We start from the raw sequence: 22,631 nt of genomic DNA on the forward strand, positions 1-22,631 counted from the left end.
CTTGACTGTTGAATTTTCAGACAGTATTTAAAATGTTGATCCTTTGTGGGAGGCCAGGCGGAGACTCTTGCTGCTCTGCTCCCGGTAATACTCCTGCTGCTCTTTAGGGATGGTAGTTCGGTTCAATCATTTCCGTCCATCGCCGCAGCAGCGGTTTCACGTCGTGCGTGATTCCTTATTGTGGGAAGAGCAGCAAACCCCGCCCCCCCCGTGCTGCCCCACAGACAGCAGCCAAACGGCTCACCCAGCGCACCGCAGCTCACCGCTCCAGCCCTGCCGTCGGTAACGGAGAAGATGGCAGAGCGGCAACAACAGAAGCACGAAGGCAGGGTAAAGATCGGCCATTACATTCTCGGTGACACGCTCGGAGTGGGAACGTTCGGGAAAGTAAAGAGTTAAGTCACGTCTTTTTGTGTCACATCAAACATCAATGTGTGTTTTAGCTGTCAGAGTTCATGTTAATATTCGCCCTGCCTCCTGACATAGTGTAGCGGGTTGAACTTGACAGTGAGCCGTTAGCGTAACTCCACGTTTAAAAGTAGACGCGGACCAGATTTCCTGCGTAGCTGTCGCGTAAGAATTCGAGCACTTGAAAGTCAAATTGTTTCACCGAGGAGCCTGTCGGTAGCCAGCAGTTATCAGCTGAGGCAGGTGGAATAACACGAAGGGATTCAAACCCACATCATATTAATACAGCTGCATTGTGTTGTTAAAGAAATATAGTTTAAGTTTTTATTGGGATTTTTATATTTTAATCAGAACCGTCCAGTTTGATAGTGGAAGCCTAAAATGTGATTAACGGGTTTAAAGGTGTAGCGGCTGTTAGCTTAATGTTATGACAGGAGAACCTTTAATGTTTGAAGGGTTTTTATTCCCTCAGCTGGTTTCTGTGCTCAGAATGACCTTGTTAGCCTTTCAGCCTGCTGCTTCCTCACACCATCCTGTAGCTAACTCACCTTCACCTGCCTGCTCCATTAAAACTGCTCAATAAAAACTTATAGAAAGAAAAACAAACAAAGCTTTGTCCTGTGTGAGCTGAAGCAGTTCATGGACACTATGTTTAACGCTTGTTAAATCTATTCTTTTTTACATTTAAAGTTTATTTGTATTTTTCACAGTTGTTTACTGACACAATGTACATTACGACTAGTAGGGCCAGGCTAGGGCTGAGTTTTTCTTCTATTTCGAGAATAAAGTCGTAAAATTAAGAGAATAAAGTTGTAACATTACAAGAATAAAGTTGTAAAATTACTAGAATAAAGTCGTTAAATTACTAGAATTAAGTTGAAAAAATTAGCAAATAAAGTCGTAAAATTACAAGAATAAAGTCATAAAATTACGAGAATAAAGTCGTAACATTATGAGAATAAAGTTGTAAAACTATGCGAATAAAGTCGTAAAATTACGAGAATAAAGTCGTAAAATTACGAGAATAAAGTCGTAAAATCACGAGAATAAAGTCGTAAAATCACGAGAATAAAGTCGTAAAATTACGAGAATAAAGTCGTAAAACTACGCAAATAAAGTCGTAAAATTACAAGAATAAAGTCATAAAATTACGAGAATAAAGTCGTAACATTATGAGAATAAAGTCGTAAAACTATGCGAATAAAGTCGTAAAATTACGAGAATAAAGTCGTAAAATTACGAGAATAAAGTCGTAAAATTATGAGAATAAAGTCGTAAAATTACTAGAATAAAGGAGAATAAAGTCATAAAATTACAAGAATAAAGTCGTAACATTATGAGAATAAAGTCGTAAAACTATGCAAATAAAGTCGTAAAATTACGAGAATAAAGTCGTAACATTATGAGAATAAAGTCGTAAAACTATGCGAATAAAGTCGTAAAATTACGAGAATAAAGTCGTAAAATTACAAGAATAAAGTCGTAACATTATGAGACGTAAAACTATGCGAATAAAGTCGTAAAACTATGCGAATAAAGTCGTAAAATTACGAGAATAAAGTCGTAAAATTACGAGAATAAAGTCGTTAAACTACGCAAATAAAGTCGTAAAATTACAAGAATAAAGTCATAAAATTACGAGAATAAAGTCGTAACATTATGAGAATAAAGTTGTAAAACTATGCCAATAAAGTCGTAACATTACGAGAATACAGTCATAAAATAACAAGAATAAAGTCGTAAAATCATCAGAATACAGTTGTGATATTATAAGAATAAAGTTGTATTTTATGAGAACTCCTACGAGAAGCCCTGTCTTCCCTAAAATGAGGAATGTGGAGCATCATGTGAAGTTCTACTTTAGCATCGGTTTGAAAAATCAGGAAATCTTTTAGCAGCAGCATCAAACTGGGCAGGATGTCAAAGTGGACTCTGGTTGCTGATTGGTGCAGCTGGTCGGCCGTCATCTGCTGGGCGGAGCTCCAAGCTTTCTTTCTGAAATGTTTTGTTGTATGATGACTTTATTCTTGTAATATTACGACTTTATTCTCAAAATAAAAAAAATTTAAGAATCTCTAACCTGGCTCTAAAACTTGTCGTAGTCCATGAACACTTCACACTCAACATAAAACCTTTGCTTGGGAGCCATTTCTCTAGTTCACCTTTGTCCCATCCGCTTTATCTAGTTCTTTATTTTTTGTCGCTGTCTTTTGTCTTGAATGTTTTCCATTTCATCCACTTTGAGTTTGCTGAAGTCTCAAAGCATGTGTCAGTTTTCCATAAAACTGACACATGGACGTGATCTCTCTCTGATTTTTTTGTTTTCAATTCTATTCAGTTTATTTCTATAGCTCCAATTCACATCATGTCATCTCAGGTCACTTCACAGTTCAACCAGATCATCCAGTCAGATTGATTCAAAGTTTTCTATCTAAGGAAAACTAGCTGATTGCATCGAGTCATTGACTCTTCAGCAATCCCTCACACTAAGCATGCTTGTAGCGACAGTGGAGAGGAAAAACTCCCTTTGAACAGGAAGGAACCTCCAGCAGAACCAGGCTCAGTGTGAGCGGCCATCTGCTGAGGCCCACTGGGGTTCAAGGAGACAGAAGCAGAGAAAAAAAGTTACAAAAAGAAGAGATTTTCTTGCTTTGCCATTTATGATTTGTTTATTTAGTGCTAAATGATTTAATGCTGTTTAGAGAAGTTTATGCAGTTCTACTCTTGAATGCGTGCTCAAAAACTTCATAGATAAGACATGTTTAACTATGAATAATATATGTTATTTATATTTCTAACCACAGAGTTTGAGCTACTGAATACACGGCACCCTTGGTGGTGATCTGTGTTTCTTACATCGCAAGTGCCGATGAAACCCTCAGTTTAAAAACAAAAGAGTAATCTTATGCGGTTATCTTTACATTTTTAGTTATCTAGAGATTTCCTGGAATTAATTTGTGTGTCCTGTCTGTGTTTTTGCTATTTTAGTCGGACAGCATCAACTGACAGGCCACAAAGTCGCCGTGAAGATCCTGAACAGACAGAAGATCCGCAGCCTGGATGTTGTTGGAAAAATCAAGCGAGAGATCCAGAATCTCAAACTGTTCAGACATCCTCACATCATCAAGCTGTAAGTAAGAGAAAGACTCACACTCCCCAAGCGAGTGAAAGAGTTTCTTCTAGCAAGAATTTGACGTAAAACGTATCAGTGTTCTATAACTGGCTGTTTTTAATGCTGGTGCTGTGTTATGCTGTCTGTGATAACAGAGCTTCCTGGTTCCTGCATGTTTACTATTGCTGTTCTGTACGGGTCATACCTGAAAGATTCCCACAGGCTAGAAAACACAAAAACAATAACACTGCCTCCTGTTTTTATCGCACAGAATCATACATGCATGGACCTAGACAAAGAAACCTGCCTCTTTTCAGATCCTCCAGTTCAGATAAATCCTGTGTTAGTTGACTTTAAATGCTGTCTTCTTTCTTTGTCAGCCAACAATCTGTGTTATTTTAAGGTTCAGTCGACACTTTCACACTCAGATGTGTGAGCTCTCCGCTCTTTACAAGGAATTCTGTCTGACTTAGACAAAGCCACTGGGGCTCAAACTATAAGTCAGAAAATTCAATACTTATTGTATGTATGTGTGCATATATATATATATATACACTAGGGCTGCAACTAACGATTATTTTAAAAATCGATGAATCGGCCGATTATTTTTTGATTAATCGATGAATCAGACAAAAAATATTTTTTATATTAACCTCTTTATTCCAAAATAAACATTTTAGACAGAACAAACAAGCACACAAGTACAGGTTGCTCATTAACTGTACTGGTGCAATATGAAAAATAAATGTTTGTGTTAAAACTACGCAAACTTACATGAGAAATGTAGCTGTACATCCACAAAATATAGGCTACTTTGTTTCATAAAGCGCAAAATAAGACATTTTTGTTTTTAAAAGCCCCTAAGGGGTTCAAACAATAGGCCCCCCCATTTCAACAAATGAGGTTTTTTTAGACTAGAAGAGTTCTGCCTTTTAAGACAGGAAAGTATAGCAGTTAAAGTTGCTACTTGAGAAAATACTGAACCATAGAGATAAAAATAGCCCTGTGATTCAAATTATAAATTGTATTTGGAATAAAAATGAGAGAACTAGGGGTGCTAAAAAACACATCCTCCAAAGACAGATATTTACATGGGAATGTGGCAGATAATTAATTGACATATTACTGATCTTGCTGGATTTTATTCTGCTTTACTTCCATAAATTGCAGGATCTTCTTTACTTTATCTTTGCCAGAAGATTTAAACTTTAAAAGCCTTGCCCTCATAATTTGCAAGTTAATTTATTTATAAAGAAAATATAAACGCTGCTTAAGCTAATTCAAATGAAATGAAAAGTAAAATAAGTAGCCAACCTTATCACTGTCTGTAACCTACTAACAAGGTAAGGAAAGCATCAGATGAGCTACCTGAGAAACTAACGTTACGTTTCCCCACTTTAAAACCAAACAAACATGGCCGCTCATCCTGCTGATCAGCTCTCTTCACTGCCATCGAAGGCTCCAACGTGTTTCCTTTTCAGGTGCTGTATCATAACAGTGTTGCTTCCGTGCCATGTTCATTTGTTTTTACAAAAGTTGCATGTTACGACTTTTTTCGCTTTACAAAGCGCAGGCTATTTTAATTATTGTGATCAATTTCGGCCATCAATCCCGGCGCATACACGCTTCATTTGCAGTCTGGACGCTGAGGGTAAACATCCTGCGGCTCTGACTGCAGCGCTGAGAGGGACTCCTGCGGGAGAACGGGGCTGGGATGGGGGAGGCGCCTAACGGCAGCAGCTGCCGACGGCGGCGGATGACGCATTAATCGCGCGACACAACTAATCGATGATGAAATTCGTTGCCAACGCTTTTAAAAGTCGATTTTTATCAATTTTATGGATTCGTTGTTGCAGCCCTAATATACACAGTATATACACACACACATATATATATATATATATATATATATATATATATATATATATATATATATATATGCACACCTAAAAATGTGTATATATATATATATATATATGCATATGTCTTTATTATAGGTAAAAATTGTTTTTTATTTGACAAGTTTTGCCATTTAAAATGTTTTTTGTTTTATAGAAGTATGGTGTTTCACAAAGATTATCTCATTTTAGATCAATTGATGGTCAAAACAATCAATCTTTAGATTAATCGGCTGCTAAAATACTGCATAGATTTTGCCCTGATCTGGTTAACAGCATCTATACAACAACAACCATTGATGAGCCAGTAGACCAAAGGAAGGTGCGTTCTAATTCATCCCAGATGTTGGCAGAAAAGGCCAAGCTCAGTTACTTTATTATGTTGATTTCATTAGTCTGGAAAAGCTTTGTGTGTTTACATAGAGGAGAAAGGATTGTGATTTATTTTGGATTTATTCCCCCCCCCCCCCCGCTGCTGGGCTTGTAACACTCCACTAACAGGAATGAAGAGCACTATCTCCCTAAAGCAGCAGTTTGTGAGGTTGGCCTTGCAGTGTAATAAACATGACCTTTATGAAAGCATTGCTCAGTCAAGCCCTGCTACGTTTAGTGCTTGTTTTTAAGCTGCGCATGTTGTCCTGTTTTTAAACTGACTTTAGATACTTGGAGCAGAGTTCATGTTAACACAACCTGCCGTTTTTCTCCCAGCTACCAGGTAATTAGCACACCGACAGATTTCTTCATGGTCATGGAGTACGTGTCCGGAGGGGAGCTGTTTGACTACATCTGCAAAAACGGAAGGGTACTTCTTTTTTTTCTTGGGAAAATAATAAAGATTTGGGTTAACCCACTGAAGAGGTTATAGATTGGTATTAAATCTGTTTTTTTAAACCTTTGGACATTTTTATTAAGATAATTCTAATAATTCAGGCAAAATCAAAACGTATTTTTCCATAAATTGGACTTCAGTCTTTAGAATGTGTCTTTTTGTAAATACTATATAATAAAGTTTCCCAGTGTTATTAGAATCTGGGGGAGGAATCTTCTTCAAATCAAAAAAAACATTACTCAATTATTTTTGGTTTGAAATGACAACTATTAGGAATAGATTATGTTCTCTGATACTTTTATACCTTTAAGGCTTTTTTTTCTATTTTTAAGTTACTTTTGTATCATTACGCTACGTTCAGACCGCAATCAGCAGAGGCAGCAGAAGCAGCTAGCTTACGTGCAAAGTCAATGGTTGACATGCATGAAGGCAAAAGGTCCTGCAGCGCGTTTTGAGCAGGAGGAGCAGCGACGCGCTGCGAACGCAGCAGCTGCTGGAGTAAAATGTAACCTTAGCTGCTGGACGTGCCGCATCAACCAACCAGAGAAGCTGATCTGGGAGCTGGCAGGGAGTCAGACACAGCACTGCTGATGCAGAGCGCTATGATCACTCCTCTGAAACAGTTTATTAACGCCTAAATTAACTTCAAATGCAGAAACCTGCCGGCAGAATATGTTCGGTTTTATTATCCTGCTGCCTGCAGTTTGGATTACGCATGTGAAGAACGTTCAGGAGCTGCAAACAGTAGTGAAAGACAGTGAAGAGGCGACTGGGCCTGAGGCAGCTGCTGCTGGGGATTCCCAGTGACAGCGCAGCGCCGGTATGTGGGGGTCTGAGCGGCTCCCACAGAGGAATAATCTTTGAAGGCAGGATGGTAATCTGGATGAACTGACTGCACAGACCATGTTTTCAGGAGGACTTTCTCACTTCAACATAGATTCTAACTACTTTTTACCCGCTGATCACAGCTAATATAGCTGCCATTGTTCCAGGCAGAGAAAGGATAGGGTAGCTCCGCCCACCGCGCATCAGACCCGCTTTACCACCGCAAAGCTAGAGCAGCAGAGACCATCAGCCGTTCGTCAGAACTAAACCTGTACAAGAATCAGAAATGAAGCATCCAGCGTGTTTTTGCTAGTGTTGCATCGATATCGGTATCGGATTATTTCTATTAATATTTTTCCTCCTTCACAAAGGCAGGCAGCAGCTTTGACACACCATGATGGCAATTATTTTACATCCAGTAGTTTGCAGTTCTTCATATATACACACATCAATTTCAAACAGATGGTATCGGTATGGGCCGATACTGCACAGCCAGGTATCGGTTATCGGTATGGGGGCCAAAACATTGCATTGGTTCAACGCTAGTTTTAGCTTCTCGTACTGCGTGCGGTCTGAACGTAGCATTAGCATTAAAATGTGGTTGAGGATATGCTATAACTATGTTTTCCAGTTTAAGATGTTTAAATTGTTCAGCTGCCCATTGAAGAACTCAGCCTGCTTTGGTTTTACTAGAGGGGAAAGTCAGATGTTTCTTATTTACTCTGGTGTCAGAATCAAATATTGATAACACTTTCTAAAAGGTAGTGATGGCAGTAATGAGCTGTGTGTTTGTCTTTACCTTATCAAGTAGCTTATCAAGTCTTTACAACAGGAACTGCTGGATGTTTAGTAGGTAGAAGTCTATTCTTACCCACTTACAGCTACTGTTTACTCTAATGTCCTTTTCCTGACCCATAACAGTAATGTAAATATGGGTTTACTCAATGGAAAAGGTAACCATCTGTACTTTTTTTTTTTTAGATTTTTTACTACGATTAAACTGCTCCTTATCTTTTGTTAAAATACAAAGTTTTAAATTTAGGTTTCTGAATTTTTCCAACACCTAAACTAATGAATATACGTACTTTTGCTTATATTTATACTTATTCTGGGGAGTAATACATTTTCTTAACGTACTCCTGAGTATTCGACTAGCCAATTACTGGTCAGAGCTGAAGAGGGGAAAACAAACTGATTTTAATATGCTGCATTTCTAACAGAAAAGGCAGTAATTTACTTTTTCAAAGTACAGTAGCAGCCATTCAAAATGGCCCTTCCCAGTCAAACACCAGCCGAATCCCCTCTACCTTCCAGCCACTGGTCTCTTGGGTGTGCATTTTTTTTCCCCCTGACTCCACCCTTTCATTGAATTACAGGGTTTGATAACGCTTCTCTTTAGATCTTATTGTCCACAAATCATGACAGAAAGAATATTTTAGATGTTTAAAAAGGAGTTGTAGCGGACAAGCCAAGGGTCCATCAAGGAAAGTGGGGAAATTTGGGATGCTTACGACTAGCCTAGTGAGACCATCCTGATCTCGCGAGCTTTCAAGGTTTCACTCGCTAATCAGTCTGGAGACTCTCCGTTAAAGAAAATTTGGAGCCGTTCACCAAACGAACGTCCAATCAGCGTTGGCTTTGAGGCGGGTTGAGGTGTGATGCAACGAGAAGCGCGACAGTTCAGTCTAAAGAACATGGCGGCTTCAGCCAATGAAACTAGCGTTAGCGTGGCTATCGAGCAAGTTTTATCGGAATTACAGAGTATTTCTTGACTGAAAGAGGAGCAAAACACTGCTCTGGAGGCTTTTCTCAGAGGAAAAGATGTTTTTGCTCTTCTCCCGACTGGTTTCGGCAAGAGATTGATCTATCAATTGGCTTGTGCCTGGCTTGTGGTTGTGTTTTCGTCGTCGCTCTGTTAGTACGTCATATGCTTTGTTGATCTGATTGGTTTATTTGGCCCGTCTATCACCAACATAGGCCAATCAGCTAACCAGTATTTTCGCCCCTTCCCAAAATTACTTCAACGGAAGGTTTCCAGATGGATATGCGGAGCAAATCCATCTGGCGGAGTCAGGTTAGCCTACGACTGTAGCAAGGAGATATCATGTTGTTTGTGCTGCCCCCCAGTGGCCACCAATCAAGGGATACAGCTTTGAGTATAATTACATGGTAACACCTTTAGTCTGTTCATAAATGAATCCACTGTAGTTAGAATAAAGCCACAAAATCATCTCTGTGACCATTCACTAAAAACAAAACAAAAAAAACCTTAGATGAAAAGAGCAAGTTAAAGTCGATGATATGTAAGGTTTTAATTCATTCCTGTTACATGGTGTCTCTCAGGTGGAGGACTCAGAGGGTCGCCGTCTTTTCCAGCAGATTATCTCTGCTGTGGACTACTGTCACCGGCACATGGTGGTCCACAGAGACCTCAAACCGGAGAACGTTTTGCTTGATGCCAACAAGAACGCCAAGATTGCTGACTTTGGTAAGATCCCATAAAAATGTGCATCTTTTAGTATCTGTGTGATTAAATCCTGCATTTTAATGTTGTAGTTTGGAGCTGATAAATTTATTTACGAGTGAACTAATAGGAATAGACCTCAGTAGAGACCTGTGAGTTAGAGGATTCTTTTTTTTGGGGTTGACAACAGAAGATTGAACGCAATATGACCATGAGAGAGGGAAATATTTTCTGGAACAGGCGAGGGCCCTTGTACACAGCGGGTGTGTGTGTGTGGGGGGGTGAGACGGCCCTTAGCAACGGCCAGGTCTCATATCAAGTCTGGCAGGAAGCCTTGAGGCCCAGTGTCATCTGATAGGGAAGGAATCGGCAGGGGTGTGGCAGAAGGGGGGTGGGGGGTGTCTCTGCAGCGGGAGGAGTGTTTTGGCTCCGGGCTAGAAGACGACGGTGATCAGAGGGAGGGGGGGGGGGGTCACAGAGGGAGGCTCATCCAATCAGAGCAGCTCTGTGTTTAGACTCTAGGAGAGGTAATATTGCCACCTTATGGCAACATTCAGTTTATTCTGTTTGTATCAAAGGATCAGAAGCAACAATTTGATCTTTGCTTATTTTCTGTTACAGTAAATAGAGACGGACGTTAATGTGTGCTTGCCTTGTGATTGGCTTACAGGACTTTCAAACATGATGTCAGATGGAGAATTCTTACGAACGAGCTGCGGATCACCCAACTACGCAGCTCCAGAGGTCATCTCAGGAAGGTGTGTTTGGATTCATAATCCATGACTGATTCTGATTATTTTTATTATTAAACTTTAGCCTTTCACTCTAATTACTCTTCATGTCTTCATACACATTAGAAGCAGTGATTTATTGAACTCTACTGGCAGATTTCTTATTTTTCTAGTTTTCCTGGCCTCCTGAAGGACACCCTTATCACAGTATGTCTTTGGCGTGGCTTGATTTTGATATGTTCAGGACGCTGCTTTAAAAGTAAACACAGATCAGCATTTGGATTGTTTTTATTTAGTACTTTCAGTCCAGTTAATTTCAGCCAATTAAGTAAGTTACAAGGTTAATTTCCTGGACTCAGTCCTTTAACTAATCACATTAATATTAAATATAAATGATTTACAAAAAAAGAACTAATAAATGGGAGGAAAAATTATTTAAAAACATTTCAAAACCCTTAAGATTCGATTCTTCTAAGCACCTTTAAAGAGTGACTCAATACATTCCCAGTATCTCATAAACCTTTGGTTATTAGCAGCCGTTCTATGAACGCTTTAGGGATTAATTAGGAGAAAAAAAAACAACTCACAAAGGCCAAGGAATACAGACTGGTAAAAGTATTCTATACCAAACTTAAAGACATCTAACAAAGCATGTTTAGTCCATCTTAAATTAAAAAATGCAAATCAAATGGATAACACAGATAATGAGAGCTTGAATGAGAATAACAGCCAAGACATCAGTGGTAACTATGGAGAGGCTGCAGAGAAAACCCTGAAGGGATTCTGTTTAACTTTGACCAACAATGAAAGTAGGGAACAATGTTGCAGAAGGAGCTCCCACCGGTGGAGACTAGAAGCCAAACTTCTTTGTTTAGGTGCAAAAGCTACGTTACACTCCGAATCTACCTGGACACACATATTGCATAATGAAACACGGTGCGGCAGCATAATGCCCTTCATCAGCAAGGATGCTGAGTCTGGATATAGTTGATGGTAGGGATGTGGGGAAAACGTTGATTTGGTGATTTATCATGACTATTGGCTGCCCGATATAATATCGAACTTTGGGTTCCTTATATCGATTTAAAAAAAACAACAAAACATTTTCACCAATAATGAAAAAGGAAAATGGGATCTGTCACTCTGGCAGACAGCGCTGTGCGGCGCAGCCCCATACCTGTAGTTGTGGCAGTAATGGTGGAAGACGTGGACTGACTCAAACAACATGGATACCAAAATAACTTCTGAATGTAAAACTCCACTGCCTGGCCAAAAAAAAAGGTCGCCACCTGGATTCAACTAAGCAAATAGCTACGAGCCTCCTATTGGATAATTACTAAATGGGCGATTATCTTTCAGCTGGCAACAAGTTATTTAACCCCAACTTCTCATTTCCTAAACAACCATGTGGAAAGACACATCCAGTGGTCGTAGAAAAGACGTTAGTCTGTCTGAGAAGGGTCAAATCATTGGCATGCATCAAACAGAGAAGACATCTAAAGAGATTGCAGAAACTACTAAACTTGGGTTAAGAACTGTCCAACGCATTATTAAAAACTGGAAGGATAGTGGGGACCCATCATCTTCAAGGAAGAAATGTGGCCGGAAAAAAATCCTGCATGATGGTGATCGGCGATCACTTAAACGTGTGGTGAGATCAAATGGAAGAAAAACAACAGTAGAACTCAGGGCTGTGTTTAATACTGAAAGTAGGAGCATTTCCACACGCACAATGCGAAGGGAACTCAAGGGATTGGGACTGAACAGCTCTGTAGCCGTAAGAAAACCACTAATCAGTGACGCTAACCGGAAAAAAAGGCTTCAATTTGCTACTGAGCATAAAGATTGGACTGTGGAGCAATGGAAGAAGGTCATGTGGTCTGATGAGTCCAGATTGACCCTGTTCCAGAGGGATGGGCCAATCAGGGTAAGAAGAGAGGCAGGTGAAGTGATGCCCCCACCATGCCTAGTGCCTACTCTACAAGCCTGTGGGGGCGGGGTTATGATCTGGGGTTGCTGCAGTTGCTCAGGTCTAGGTTCAGCAACAGTATGTGCTCAAAGAATGAGGTCAACTGACTCCCTGAATATACTGAATGACCAGGTTATTCCATCAATGGACCTTTTCTTCCCTGATGGCACAGGCATATTCCAAGATGGCAATGCCAGGATTCATCGGGCTCAAATGGTGAAAGACTGGTTCAGGGAGCATGACTCATCATTTTCACACATGGATTGGCCACCACAGAGTCCAGACCTCAACCCCATTGAGAATCTTTGGGATGTGCTAGAGAGGGCTTTGCGCAGCGGTCAGACTCTACCATCACCAATGCAAGATCTTGGTGAAAAATTAATGCAACACTGGATGGAAATAAATCTTTTGACATTGCAGAAGCTTATCGAAACAATGCCACAGCAAATGCGTGCCGTAATCAAAGCTAAAGGCGCTCCATCAAAGTATTAGAGTGAATGACCTTTTATTGGGGGGGCAACTTTTTTTTTGGCCAGGCAGTGTACATTACATAAAACAAAGAAGACTAAATCATGTCACAGTCTCTGCATCAAACTGACCATATATCAATGCGTGCTTTATTTTTTAATTTTTTGCACTAGTTTTTTTTTTTTTCTCACAATGTTTATATTTGATCACTGCTGCGAACTGGAAAAAAAAACAAGTTTTATTTTGTTTACATTAGGAAAAAAACGTTGTTTAAGCCTAAAGGGCTGGTTATCCTCCCGCAGCAGCGTGTCGCAGATATTTGAGATTTATCCCCAATATTGAAGCGTGGTCTGCGCTATGTTATTCCACACCAGAGGGCCAATCAGGATAAAGCCGAGGCGGTGAGGAAATGGGGGCAAGTTTGCGCGTCAACGGAGGGACATGAGGGCCAAAAAGAGCGGGGATCCAGGTGGAAAAAGGGTCCCAGCGTTCTCGCGCACCTCGCTCTTCTAGCTGCTCAATCTTCACCAGTTGTTTTCCACAATGGCGGTCAGGCAAACAAAACAAGCCGGTAAGGAACCAAACAGGAAATATGCATAGACTAGAGCGGACGTAGATTTGACCAATCAGAGGCCTCCTGTCTGCGTCATTGTCTGCGGTCACCTATAGTTTTGGAGAGGTGCAGCAGAGTGTCTGCGGAAGGGGCGGGGCCATATCCGCGTTAACTGCGACACACGCAGAGGTCCTGGTTTCTGAGCATAAACCAGCCTTAAGGCTTCTAATGAACATATACAGCACTTTCTTTTTTATCTAAAAATTTTTGGTGATATTGCTATATTGTGGTAATATCGTATTGTGACACATATGTTATTGCAACATGCCAACACTCACCCCTAGTTGATGGTGATATGGGTAAGACCTGTAAAAAGCTTATGAGTGAGTCAGCAGACTTACGCCCTTTATCATCCAGCTGGTTATTGTTGGAAAGTGTCGGGACACGTTTGTGTTTTTATGCATTTGCAACTGGCACTGCTAGGATGCTAGAATGACTCATTTTTTTCAAGATTATCACCAACTGTATGTAAACTAGTTCAAGGTTCCAAAAAAGTAAAAAAACAATCCACTGGACTTTGTTGCTAAGTTTGGTGGGGTTTTGCTTCCCATCCAGGAAGCTTTATCAATTCAAAATGTCAGAAATAGAGTTGAGTTCCAGGCTTTAGAAAGTGGACCAACAAAGCCTTGCTTTGGTTTAGAAAATATGCAAATTAAACCTGACAAACGGGTCCGCCCCTTAGAAATGGGGTTCGTTTTGTTTCTTTGTTAGCCTGCAATGCCCCATACCTGTCTATGTCTTTGAAAGGGGGTCGTTAGAGGGAATTGCTGGCCTGGCTGAATAGGCGAGGTGCTCTGGTCCCTTGTAATGGGGTGATATCGGGATGGAATCCACTCAATTGCTGAATTGTAGGTTTTTTAACTCAACGCTGCCCTGCGATGGACTGACAACCTGTCCAGGGTGGACTCCGCCTCTCACCCGTGGACAGCTGGAGATAGACACCCGCAGCCCTCGCGACCCTGCTTGGGATAAACGTGATGGAAAATGGATGGATGGATGTACTCAACGCTATTTCTGCCATTTTGAATTGAAAAAGCTTCCTGGATGGGAAGAGAAACGTCTGCAAACTTGGAAACAAAGTCCACAAGGCGTTGTCTATATAAGACTCAAACTCACTGCGGATCCAGACATTTGAATTGAGAAAGCTTCCTGGAGAGGTGGCGAAACGTCTTCAAATCTTGAAAACCAAGTCCAGTGGATATTTTTTGAATTTTTACGGAAAGTCCGCTGGATTAATTTTTAACTTTTTTGTAATGACTCTGACCTGGATGACTTAGAATCTCAACCAGCATAAATTTCAAGGTCGAGTCCATCTTTATTATAGACCAAACCGATCATCATTTCCAAGTGTTTTACAGTATTAGTGTCACTGAGCTGTGAAACCCTGTCTGGTCTCTTTCAGGCTGTATGCAGGCCCAGAGGTTGACATCTGGAGCTGTGGAGTGATCCTGTACGCCCTGCTGTGCGGCACTCTGCCCTTTGATGATGAGCACGTCCCCACCCTGTTCAAGAAGATCAGAGGAGGCGTTTTCTACATCCCCGAGTACCTGACCCGCTCCGTGGCCTCGCTACTCATGCTCATGCTGCAGGTGGATCCACTGAAAAGAGCCACCATCAAAGACATCAGGTTAGAGGTTCTGCATTTTATCAGCTGGTTAGCTGCGTTGGGGCCCAAAGGATTTGTTGCAAAGCTGGTTTGGTCCCAGTTGGGGGTCGAAGCAGAAAATTGCCCTTCAGCCCATTAAACCCATTCTGCATATTGTTGGTTTTAGCCTTCTGGTAGTCAAAGGGAACAGACAGACATGACATTTTGACACGTGAAAACGACCACCTTTAGGTAAACGCTTCTGAACGTTAGATGAACGCACACCTCTCAATGACGGCTAATCTGGCATTCATGCCTGCCAGTGGTCCTTTCTCCCTGAGGGAGGAAAACCTTTACCACCTCTAATCCGGGTTTATCCTCATCGCTGAGCTCTGGAGACGGTAATCTTCCCTCTCGTCTCTTTATTTCTTTCTAATCTGAAGCAAGCGACACTTTCCCAGACGATGCTTATATTTTCTGTTCTAGACTAATCTGGGCTCTAGTATTTAGTTGTCAAAAGTGCTATTATTAAGGAGAGAAAATCCCATCATATCCATCAAATCAAAGTTATTATTATCAAATATTATACTAACTAGTGGTTGAATACAGCAGCCCATCGATTTGTTTTTCCTACAAAATAACTAATTATACATTTATTACTGCTGTAAATATCTTAAACAGCCTCCTTTTGAAGCCGGGCAGACACTGTGCGATATTTTCAATCGTTGCACGCAGCTACAGCTCAAACTTGTGCTCTGAGAAGGTTGCAAATTCCCGGTTCGATCCCCCAGCCTGCCCCTATGGGTCCCTGAGCAAGACCCCTAACCCCACACTGCTTCCCAGGCGCCGCACAATGGCAGCCCACTGATCCCCGACGGGAGGGGTTAAATGCAGAGGTAAATCAATAAAGTTCAGTTATTGTTATAATTGTATGTCAGAGGAAAGGGAGTGGAATATATATAGGAACTTGAATAGGAAAATGACGTTAGTGTTGAGGTTTCTTTTTTTTTTGTTTTTATGTGTTGCTTTTATTTATTTTTCATTGGCCGCCTTCTATGAATTTTTAACACTTTATTATTTGATTCGTTTACTTTGGAGATTAAGATGGTTACCATAAATGATATTAATTTTATCAAAATCACTTGCTTTGCACTGTAATATAAAAATTCAATTAAATAAAAAGTTCCTACTTCCAAATCTTTTTTTAATTGTTTCCAGCAGCACATCTGTGACCTTTCTGTGTTCCAACAGGGAGCATGATTGGTTTAAGCAGGACCTGCCAGGCTACCTGTTCCCAGAGGACCCGTCGTATGACGCCACCGTCCTGGACGAGGACGCCGTCAGGGAGGTGTGTGAGAAGTTTGAATGCACCGATTCTGAAGTCATGTCCAGCCTCTACAGCGGAGATCCACAGGTCAGAAAATATGCATGGAACAATGTGTGCCAGTGTTAGAAAAAATATTTTTTTATTAAAAATATTAAAGAAAAAAAGTCCAGTGAGCAAGGAAGGATTTTCATGGCGATCACTGAGTCTGGGAGCGGCCATTTTTGCCCAAATATATTAACCCCTCCCTCCTGCCATCTTCCAGCAGTGACGTCACGGTGCGGTAAGCCTAGCGCCATTCTCCCCGCTTTCCAAGCTAAATCAATGGGAACTACTAGACACATCTGCAATCAACAACAATTATTGAAGATTTCCAGAGGACTTCACCATTGAAATTCACCAGAGCTATAGTGAAACTGACAATGCCCACGTGCATGGCAGCTGGATGCTGGAATACATCGGGTAAAAGTGAAAAAAAAAGAGTTATTCCACCTTTCTGATTCCTGATCCTCCACGGACGGGTTGGTCGTTGGATCGCCAACTTGAAGAGGGAGGATTTGCCATCGAACTTCTGGCCAGAGAAAAAACCCGTAATATGTAGCCAACATTTGGAAGAAGAATGTTTTCAAGATGACTTGGATAATAGCGCGTTGTGACAAACACCAGATACAGCACTGGGACTTGATCAACAGCCGATACCGCACCGTGACGTCACTAACCAGTAGGTGGCAGTAGTGTTCTTTGACAAACATGGATACCTCCAGTAAAGCACATTCACATGAAAATTACTCTGAATTAAAAACACTGATCATTTATTGAACAGGATGGAATCATTTCAGATTTAAAGAACTTTCAGAAGTTTGAATTCTGAATATTTTCCTTTAAGAAAGTAGTAAGAAAACAGAACCAGGCAATTTAAATCGTGGGCTTCCATCATGATTCCTTACCTTATCTTACCTTTATTATAAAACACATCAATGCAACCCAATGAAAGATGCAGAAACAAGTTATGACGAAACAAACAAGCAACAGACAAAAGAAGAATAAAGTTAATAATGATCTTTAATTTCCACTCTGCTTTGTGTTTTTAGGATCAGTTAGCAGTAGCTTATCACCTCATCATAGATAACCGGCGCATCATGACCCAGGCCAGTGAGTTCTACCTGGCGTCCAGTCCTCCACAGGGCTCCTTCATAGAGGAAGGCATGCCGCTGCCCCCCGGCGTCAAACCCCACCCAGAGAGGATGCCTCCGCTTTTGGCCGACAGCCCCAAATCTCGCTGTCCTCTGGATGCTCTGAACACAACCCGGCCCAAACCTCTGGCGGTGAAGAAGGCTAAATGGCACCTCGGTATCAGAAGTCAGAGCCGGCCGTACGACATCATGGCGGAGGTGTACAGAGCCATGAAGCAGCTGAACTTTGACTGGAAGGTAACAGGATTGTTTTTGGGGACATTAAGCTGTGTGGTTAAAAGGAAAGTGTTCATCCGATTGTTTTCCTGTGTGGCAGGTGGTGAACCCGTATCATCTGCGTGTCCGGCGGAAAAATCCCGTTACTGGAAACCTGGTGAAAATGAGCCTGCAGCTCTACCAAGTCGACAACAGGTCCTACCTCCTCGACTTCAAGAGCATCGATGGTAATCCATGGAAAAATGCACATCTTTGTATTTTCTGACAAAAAAAAAAAAAACCAGCAGATAAAATAAACTTTACTTAGAATATGCATTTCTTTAGACTTTAGTGACACTAGATTAAAACGATTGAGTCAGAGCGCTTTAGCAGCACGTCACGCATGGCAGCATGGTGCCCCTCACATCCATCGGCATCCTTGGTAAAGATGCTGAAAAGCTTTAATAAAGGAATCTTTTCAAATCTTTCACTACAAACAATGTAAATCTAGAGATTTAGTTTTAGGTAAAGTTTTAAATACATTGATGTGTAGCTATTTGTTTTGTTTTGTTTTGCTTTTTTAGGGTTTTTAGGGTTTTTTATGTTTGTCAACATAAAAAAAAATATGTAATATTATATTTACCGTGTTTTCGCAACTATAAGGCGCATATAAACATCTTTTTTTCCCTCAAAATGTGCGGCGCGCCCTATAGTGCGTTGTTACTGCGGACGTTGTTGAGACCGCCATGAGAACATTAAAGGGGGAAGTGTGGGCGTGGATTGTGTATAAAAGAACAGGTATGTGCTTTATGCAGAACTCCTCATCTCCTCATTGAGGAGATGATGAAAGAGTGGCTGAGGGAGGTGTATGTGAGGAGACCAGGTGGTTTTTTTCCACGCATCACCATCGCTGTTAATCTGTGACTCCATGCGTGCCCATCTCACAGCTGATGTGAAAAACATGGTGAAACAAATGAACGCTGTGCTCGCTGTTATTCCGGGAAGTCTGACAAAGGAACTTCAACCGCTTGACATCGGTGTGAACCGGCCGTTTAAAGTAAGGCTGTGAGCGGCGTGGGAGCGATGGATGACCGACGGAGACCACAGTTTCAGGATAAGTGGAAGGCAGCGCCGGGCAAGTTACGCCACCGTTAGCGGATGGATTGTTGATGCTTGGACTAACGTGTCTGCTGGCTCTGTTGTTCCAGCTTTCGCAAAAGCCGGCATTATTTCTGAGGAGCCGCGCTGCACGGAAAGTGACTCTGACAGCGAAGAAGGGGAAACTGGCATGTCTGATTTAGCGCAGCTGTTTAATTCAGAAACAGAGGATGATGACTTTGATGGGTTTGATTAATACTTTGTAATAAATACATGAATAAAGCACAATCATACTCAGTTTTGCCCCCGCTGTATTTTTAAATACGCAGTAGAGGTATTTAAAGGTAGTAGAGGACATGTACCTGTATATAAAAAACGCGCCCTATAGTCCGGTGCGCCTTATGTGTGTGTTAAATACAGAAATGGCACACATAACTGAGAGTGCGCCTTTTAGTACGGTGCGCCTTATGGTCGTGAAAATACGGTATATGTTGATTATTCTTTTTAAATATATAAAGGTGACCTTCTGTAAAACACGCTATTTATATACTAATAACATGAGAACACAAAGTTAGCAACGCATCCTGAGGCTTTACTGCTACCAGGGCCGGATTTAGAAAATTTGGGGCCCTAGGCAAAGACAGGCAGGGGCCCCTCTGAATTTAGAAGCCAACACATCAAACAGCCCCATTCTCCAGATATAGAAATGTTTATAGAATAGACATCCATTATCTGTTCTAGGTTGTGTCCCTCTCTTCTTGTCCCTTTTCTTCTTGTTTTCCTCTCTATGTTTTGTACTCAGCTGACTTTTCATGCTGTCTCTAAAGGAATGAAAGATTTTTTCCAAGCACTAAGCTCACTTAGCTGATTGCTCCTTCCTGTGTTTCCAAAAAGGCCAAAGTAAATAACCCAGTCCTTCTTTTCACTGTAGACAAGCCATGATCTGCTTCTCTGTTCTCCATTTTTCATTTGGATGAAATAATAGCTGCATGAATCATGACAGCAGACAAGATAGAGGAGAGCAGGAGGCGGGGTTACCAATCTACTCGCTCTGGAGAGCAGAGTTCGCTGCTTTTAGATGTTGTCTCCAAAGTCTCCAGTAGCAGAAAAAAGTCTCTAGATTTGGCGCTAGGAGCTTTTTAGAAATCAAAGTGCTAGAGGGGTCTGAAAAGTGGCTAAATATAGCGACTAAAGCGCTAAGTTGGCAACACTGCTCTTTGCATGGTTTGTTTTCAAATGGTTTGCTGCTGTCTGTTTGGACCTTTCTGAACATGTGCAGCAAATGGACTGATCCAATATGGTGGACACTGAAGGGGGGGGGGCTGAGACACACTTAATATTATCAGCGTTCTGATGGCATTTTAACAAAAGGACTTTTATCAAAAACATAATTAATGTGCACAAATAAGGAAGAGTTGTATTAACCATACATGTAAAAAGAGTCTTATGGGGCCCCCAGGAACTTGGGGCAACTGCCTAGTATTGCCTTATGGTAAACCCCCCCCCTGAACATGAGAACAAATAGCCACAGAGTCAGCAATGCATCCTGAGGCTAGGCTGCTACTGAATAGTCCGTCTGCTTCGCTGTTTCCCACAGATGACATCATGGAGGCCGTTGGGTTGAAATCTGGTTCTTCCACCCCTCAGCGGTCCGGCTCCACCGCCGGTCTCCACAGACCCCGCCTCAGCATCGACTCTGCGAGCCCCGCTATCGATCTGCCCCAGCTGAGCTCCTCTCTGCCCGGCTCCCTGTCCGGTAGTTCCCCCCTGCTTACCCCACGTCAGGGATCTCACACCATGGACTTCTTTGAAATGTGCGCCAGTTTCATCACCACGCTGGCTCGCTGAGGTCCGCTGATTCCCAGGCTTCCCTGTAACCTGGAAGTACGTGTGTGTTTTAGGGCTAGCTGCAAATCCGGGAGGTTTTTGGTAAACTTATGGAAGCCAGAAAAAAAAAGGGGAGGAATCGCAGGTCAGAATCGCATCAGAGTCGGTAAAAGTCCCGTTTATTGTCACTCCTCCCGTAGATCCTTTTAATGACCGGACATCCTGCTGAGGTCCGTTCTGCTGCTCGTCTTTAGCAGCTGTTTCTGGAGGAACATCACTAGATTTCAGCTTCTGTATCGGTGGTATGTTTGTCCATTTATATTTATATTACTTTATTATAGTTTAAAAAATATATTTTCAAAGGTATACCAAAAAAAACACTTTCTACATTGAAAAGAATATTATTATTTAGATATCAGATTCATATTTATTTTTTTAGGCACTAGTTTTATTCCAAACATCTCCACAGATTTTTGACCTAATTTTTGAGTAGTTTTAAGATAGTTTAATGAAGCACGGCAGGCTGGTGCGACGCTGATGCTTAGAACTGCCTGTGCTGCTTGCTCTCTGTGCAGAACATGCACACTGTCTCCCCGTGCCACGCCGCTGTCCGCCGTCCGATACCAACGTGCTCTGATAGGAGCAGCTGCTGCTCAGCTTATCAGTGGGACTTAAACACAATTTTATATTTAAAAAAAAAACATGTAGGCCTCTGACATCAGAAAGAGGAGCAGGCGAGAACGCACTGAGCTGAAAAACAGCAGATGGCTTTACTGAAGACGTACTGGAACAAATGGTGTCGCTTTAACTTTTGAGAAAAAAGAAGAGAAAAGTCATTTAAAGGAAAAGTCCGTTCACAATCAGATTTAAAACTTCTAAAAGTTCTTCAAATCTGAAATGATTCCATCCTGTTCAAAAAATGATCAGTGTTTTTAATTCAGAGTAATTTTCATGTGAATGTGCTTTACTGGAGGCATCCATGTTTGTCAAAGAACACTACTGCCACCTACTGGTTTGTGACGTCACGGTGCGGTATCGGCTGTTGATCAAGTCCCAGTGCTGTATCTGGTGTTTGTCACAACGCGCTATTATCCAAGTCATCTTGAAAACATTCTTCTTCCAAATGTTGGCTACATATTACGGGTTTTTTCTCTGGCCAGAAGTTCGATGGCAAATCCTCCCTCTTCAAGTTGGCGATCCAACGACCAACCCGTCCGTGGAGGATCAGGAATCAGAAAGGTGGAATAACTCTTTTTTTTCACTTTTCCCCGATGTATTCCAGCATCCAGCTGCCATGCACGTGGGCATCGTCAGTTTCACTATAGCTCTGGTGAATTTCAATGGTGAAGTCCTCTGGAAATCTTCAATAATTGTTGTTGATTGCAGATGTGTCTAGTAGTTCCCATTGATTTAGCTTGTAAAGCGGGGAGAATGGCGCTAGGCTTACCGCACCGTGACGTCACTGCTGGAAGATGGCAGGAGGGAGGGGCTACTATATTTGGGTAAAAATGGCCGCTCTGTCAGACCAGCATACCCATAGTCAATATTGTCCGAAAAATAGACTTCAAACTTCCTCGACGGGCGTTTAACCCTTTAGTCATGTACAAAAAAAATAAAAAATTTAGTTCAGATCGCCACACGTTTCAAAAAAACACCAAAAAGTAAGAATTTAAAATGATTTTGTACATGACTAATGGGATACTCACCCCTTTGAGGTAGTCTAAAATTTATTTTTCATACAAAATGAAAGGGATAAACAGGTATTAACTATGGGTATGCTGGTCTGACGGGGTATGCTCTACTGATACAACACCGGTCCCCGACTCAGTGATCACGACGAAAATTATTGTTTTATTTTTTTTACTAAATTTATTAAATCACAGCAAAAGTATTAGTTTTTGATATAGATAATGATCTATTGATGATTTCTTGCTGACCGGACTTTTCCTTTAATCAGAGAGGACATGATGCAGGTATTGCCGTATGAGATGGCGTGTAAATGCTGCAGCGGAGCAGAAGACACAGATGCCTTAAAGAATGCCAGATATTTCTGCACACATGTTAATGGAAAGCTATCTGTGCTGGAAGATAC

General features: G+C 41.4%; 1 protein-coding gene across 1 annotated transcript; it reads left to right on the plus strand.

The window, feature by feature from the left end:
* The first annotated feature begins 221 nt into the window (after positions 1 to 221).
* Positions 222 to 20,917, plus strand: prkaa2 (protein kinase, AMP-activated, alpha 2 catalytic subunit). The gene is made up of 10 exons (XM_038268747.1): positions 222 to 394; positions 3,397 to 3,538; positions 6,127 to 6,220; positions 9,416 to 9,560; positions 10,207 to 10,294; positions 14,720 to 14,944; positions 16,154 to 16,316; positions 17,318 to 17,656; positions 17,736 to 17,862; positions 20,310 to 20,917. Exons 1-10 carry the CDS (start codon positions 295 to 297, stop codon positions 20,558 to 20,560), a joined length of 1,674 nt encoding a protein of 557 aa, XP_038124675.1. The 5' UTR covers positions 222 to 294; the 3' UTR covers positions 20,561 to 20,917.
* Positions 20,918 to 22,631: the final 1,714 nt, after the last annotated feature.

This window comes from Cyprinodon tularosa, unplaced genomic scaffold (assembly GCF_016077235.1).
Source record: "Cyprinodon tularosa strain WSP-4 unplaced genomic scaffold, ASM1607723v1 ctg119, whole genome shotgun sequence".
NCBI classification, from domain to species: domain Eukaryota; kingdom Metazoa; phylum Chordata; class Actinopteri; order Cyprinodontiformes; family Cyprinodontidae; genus Cyprinodon; species Cyprinodon tularosa.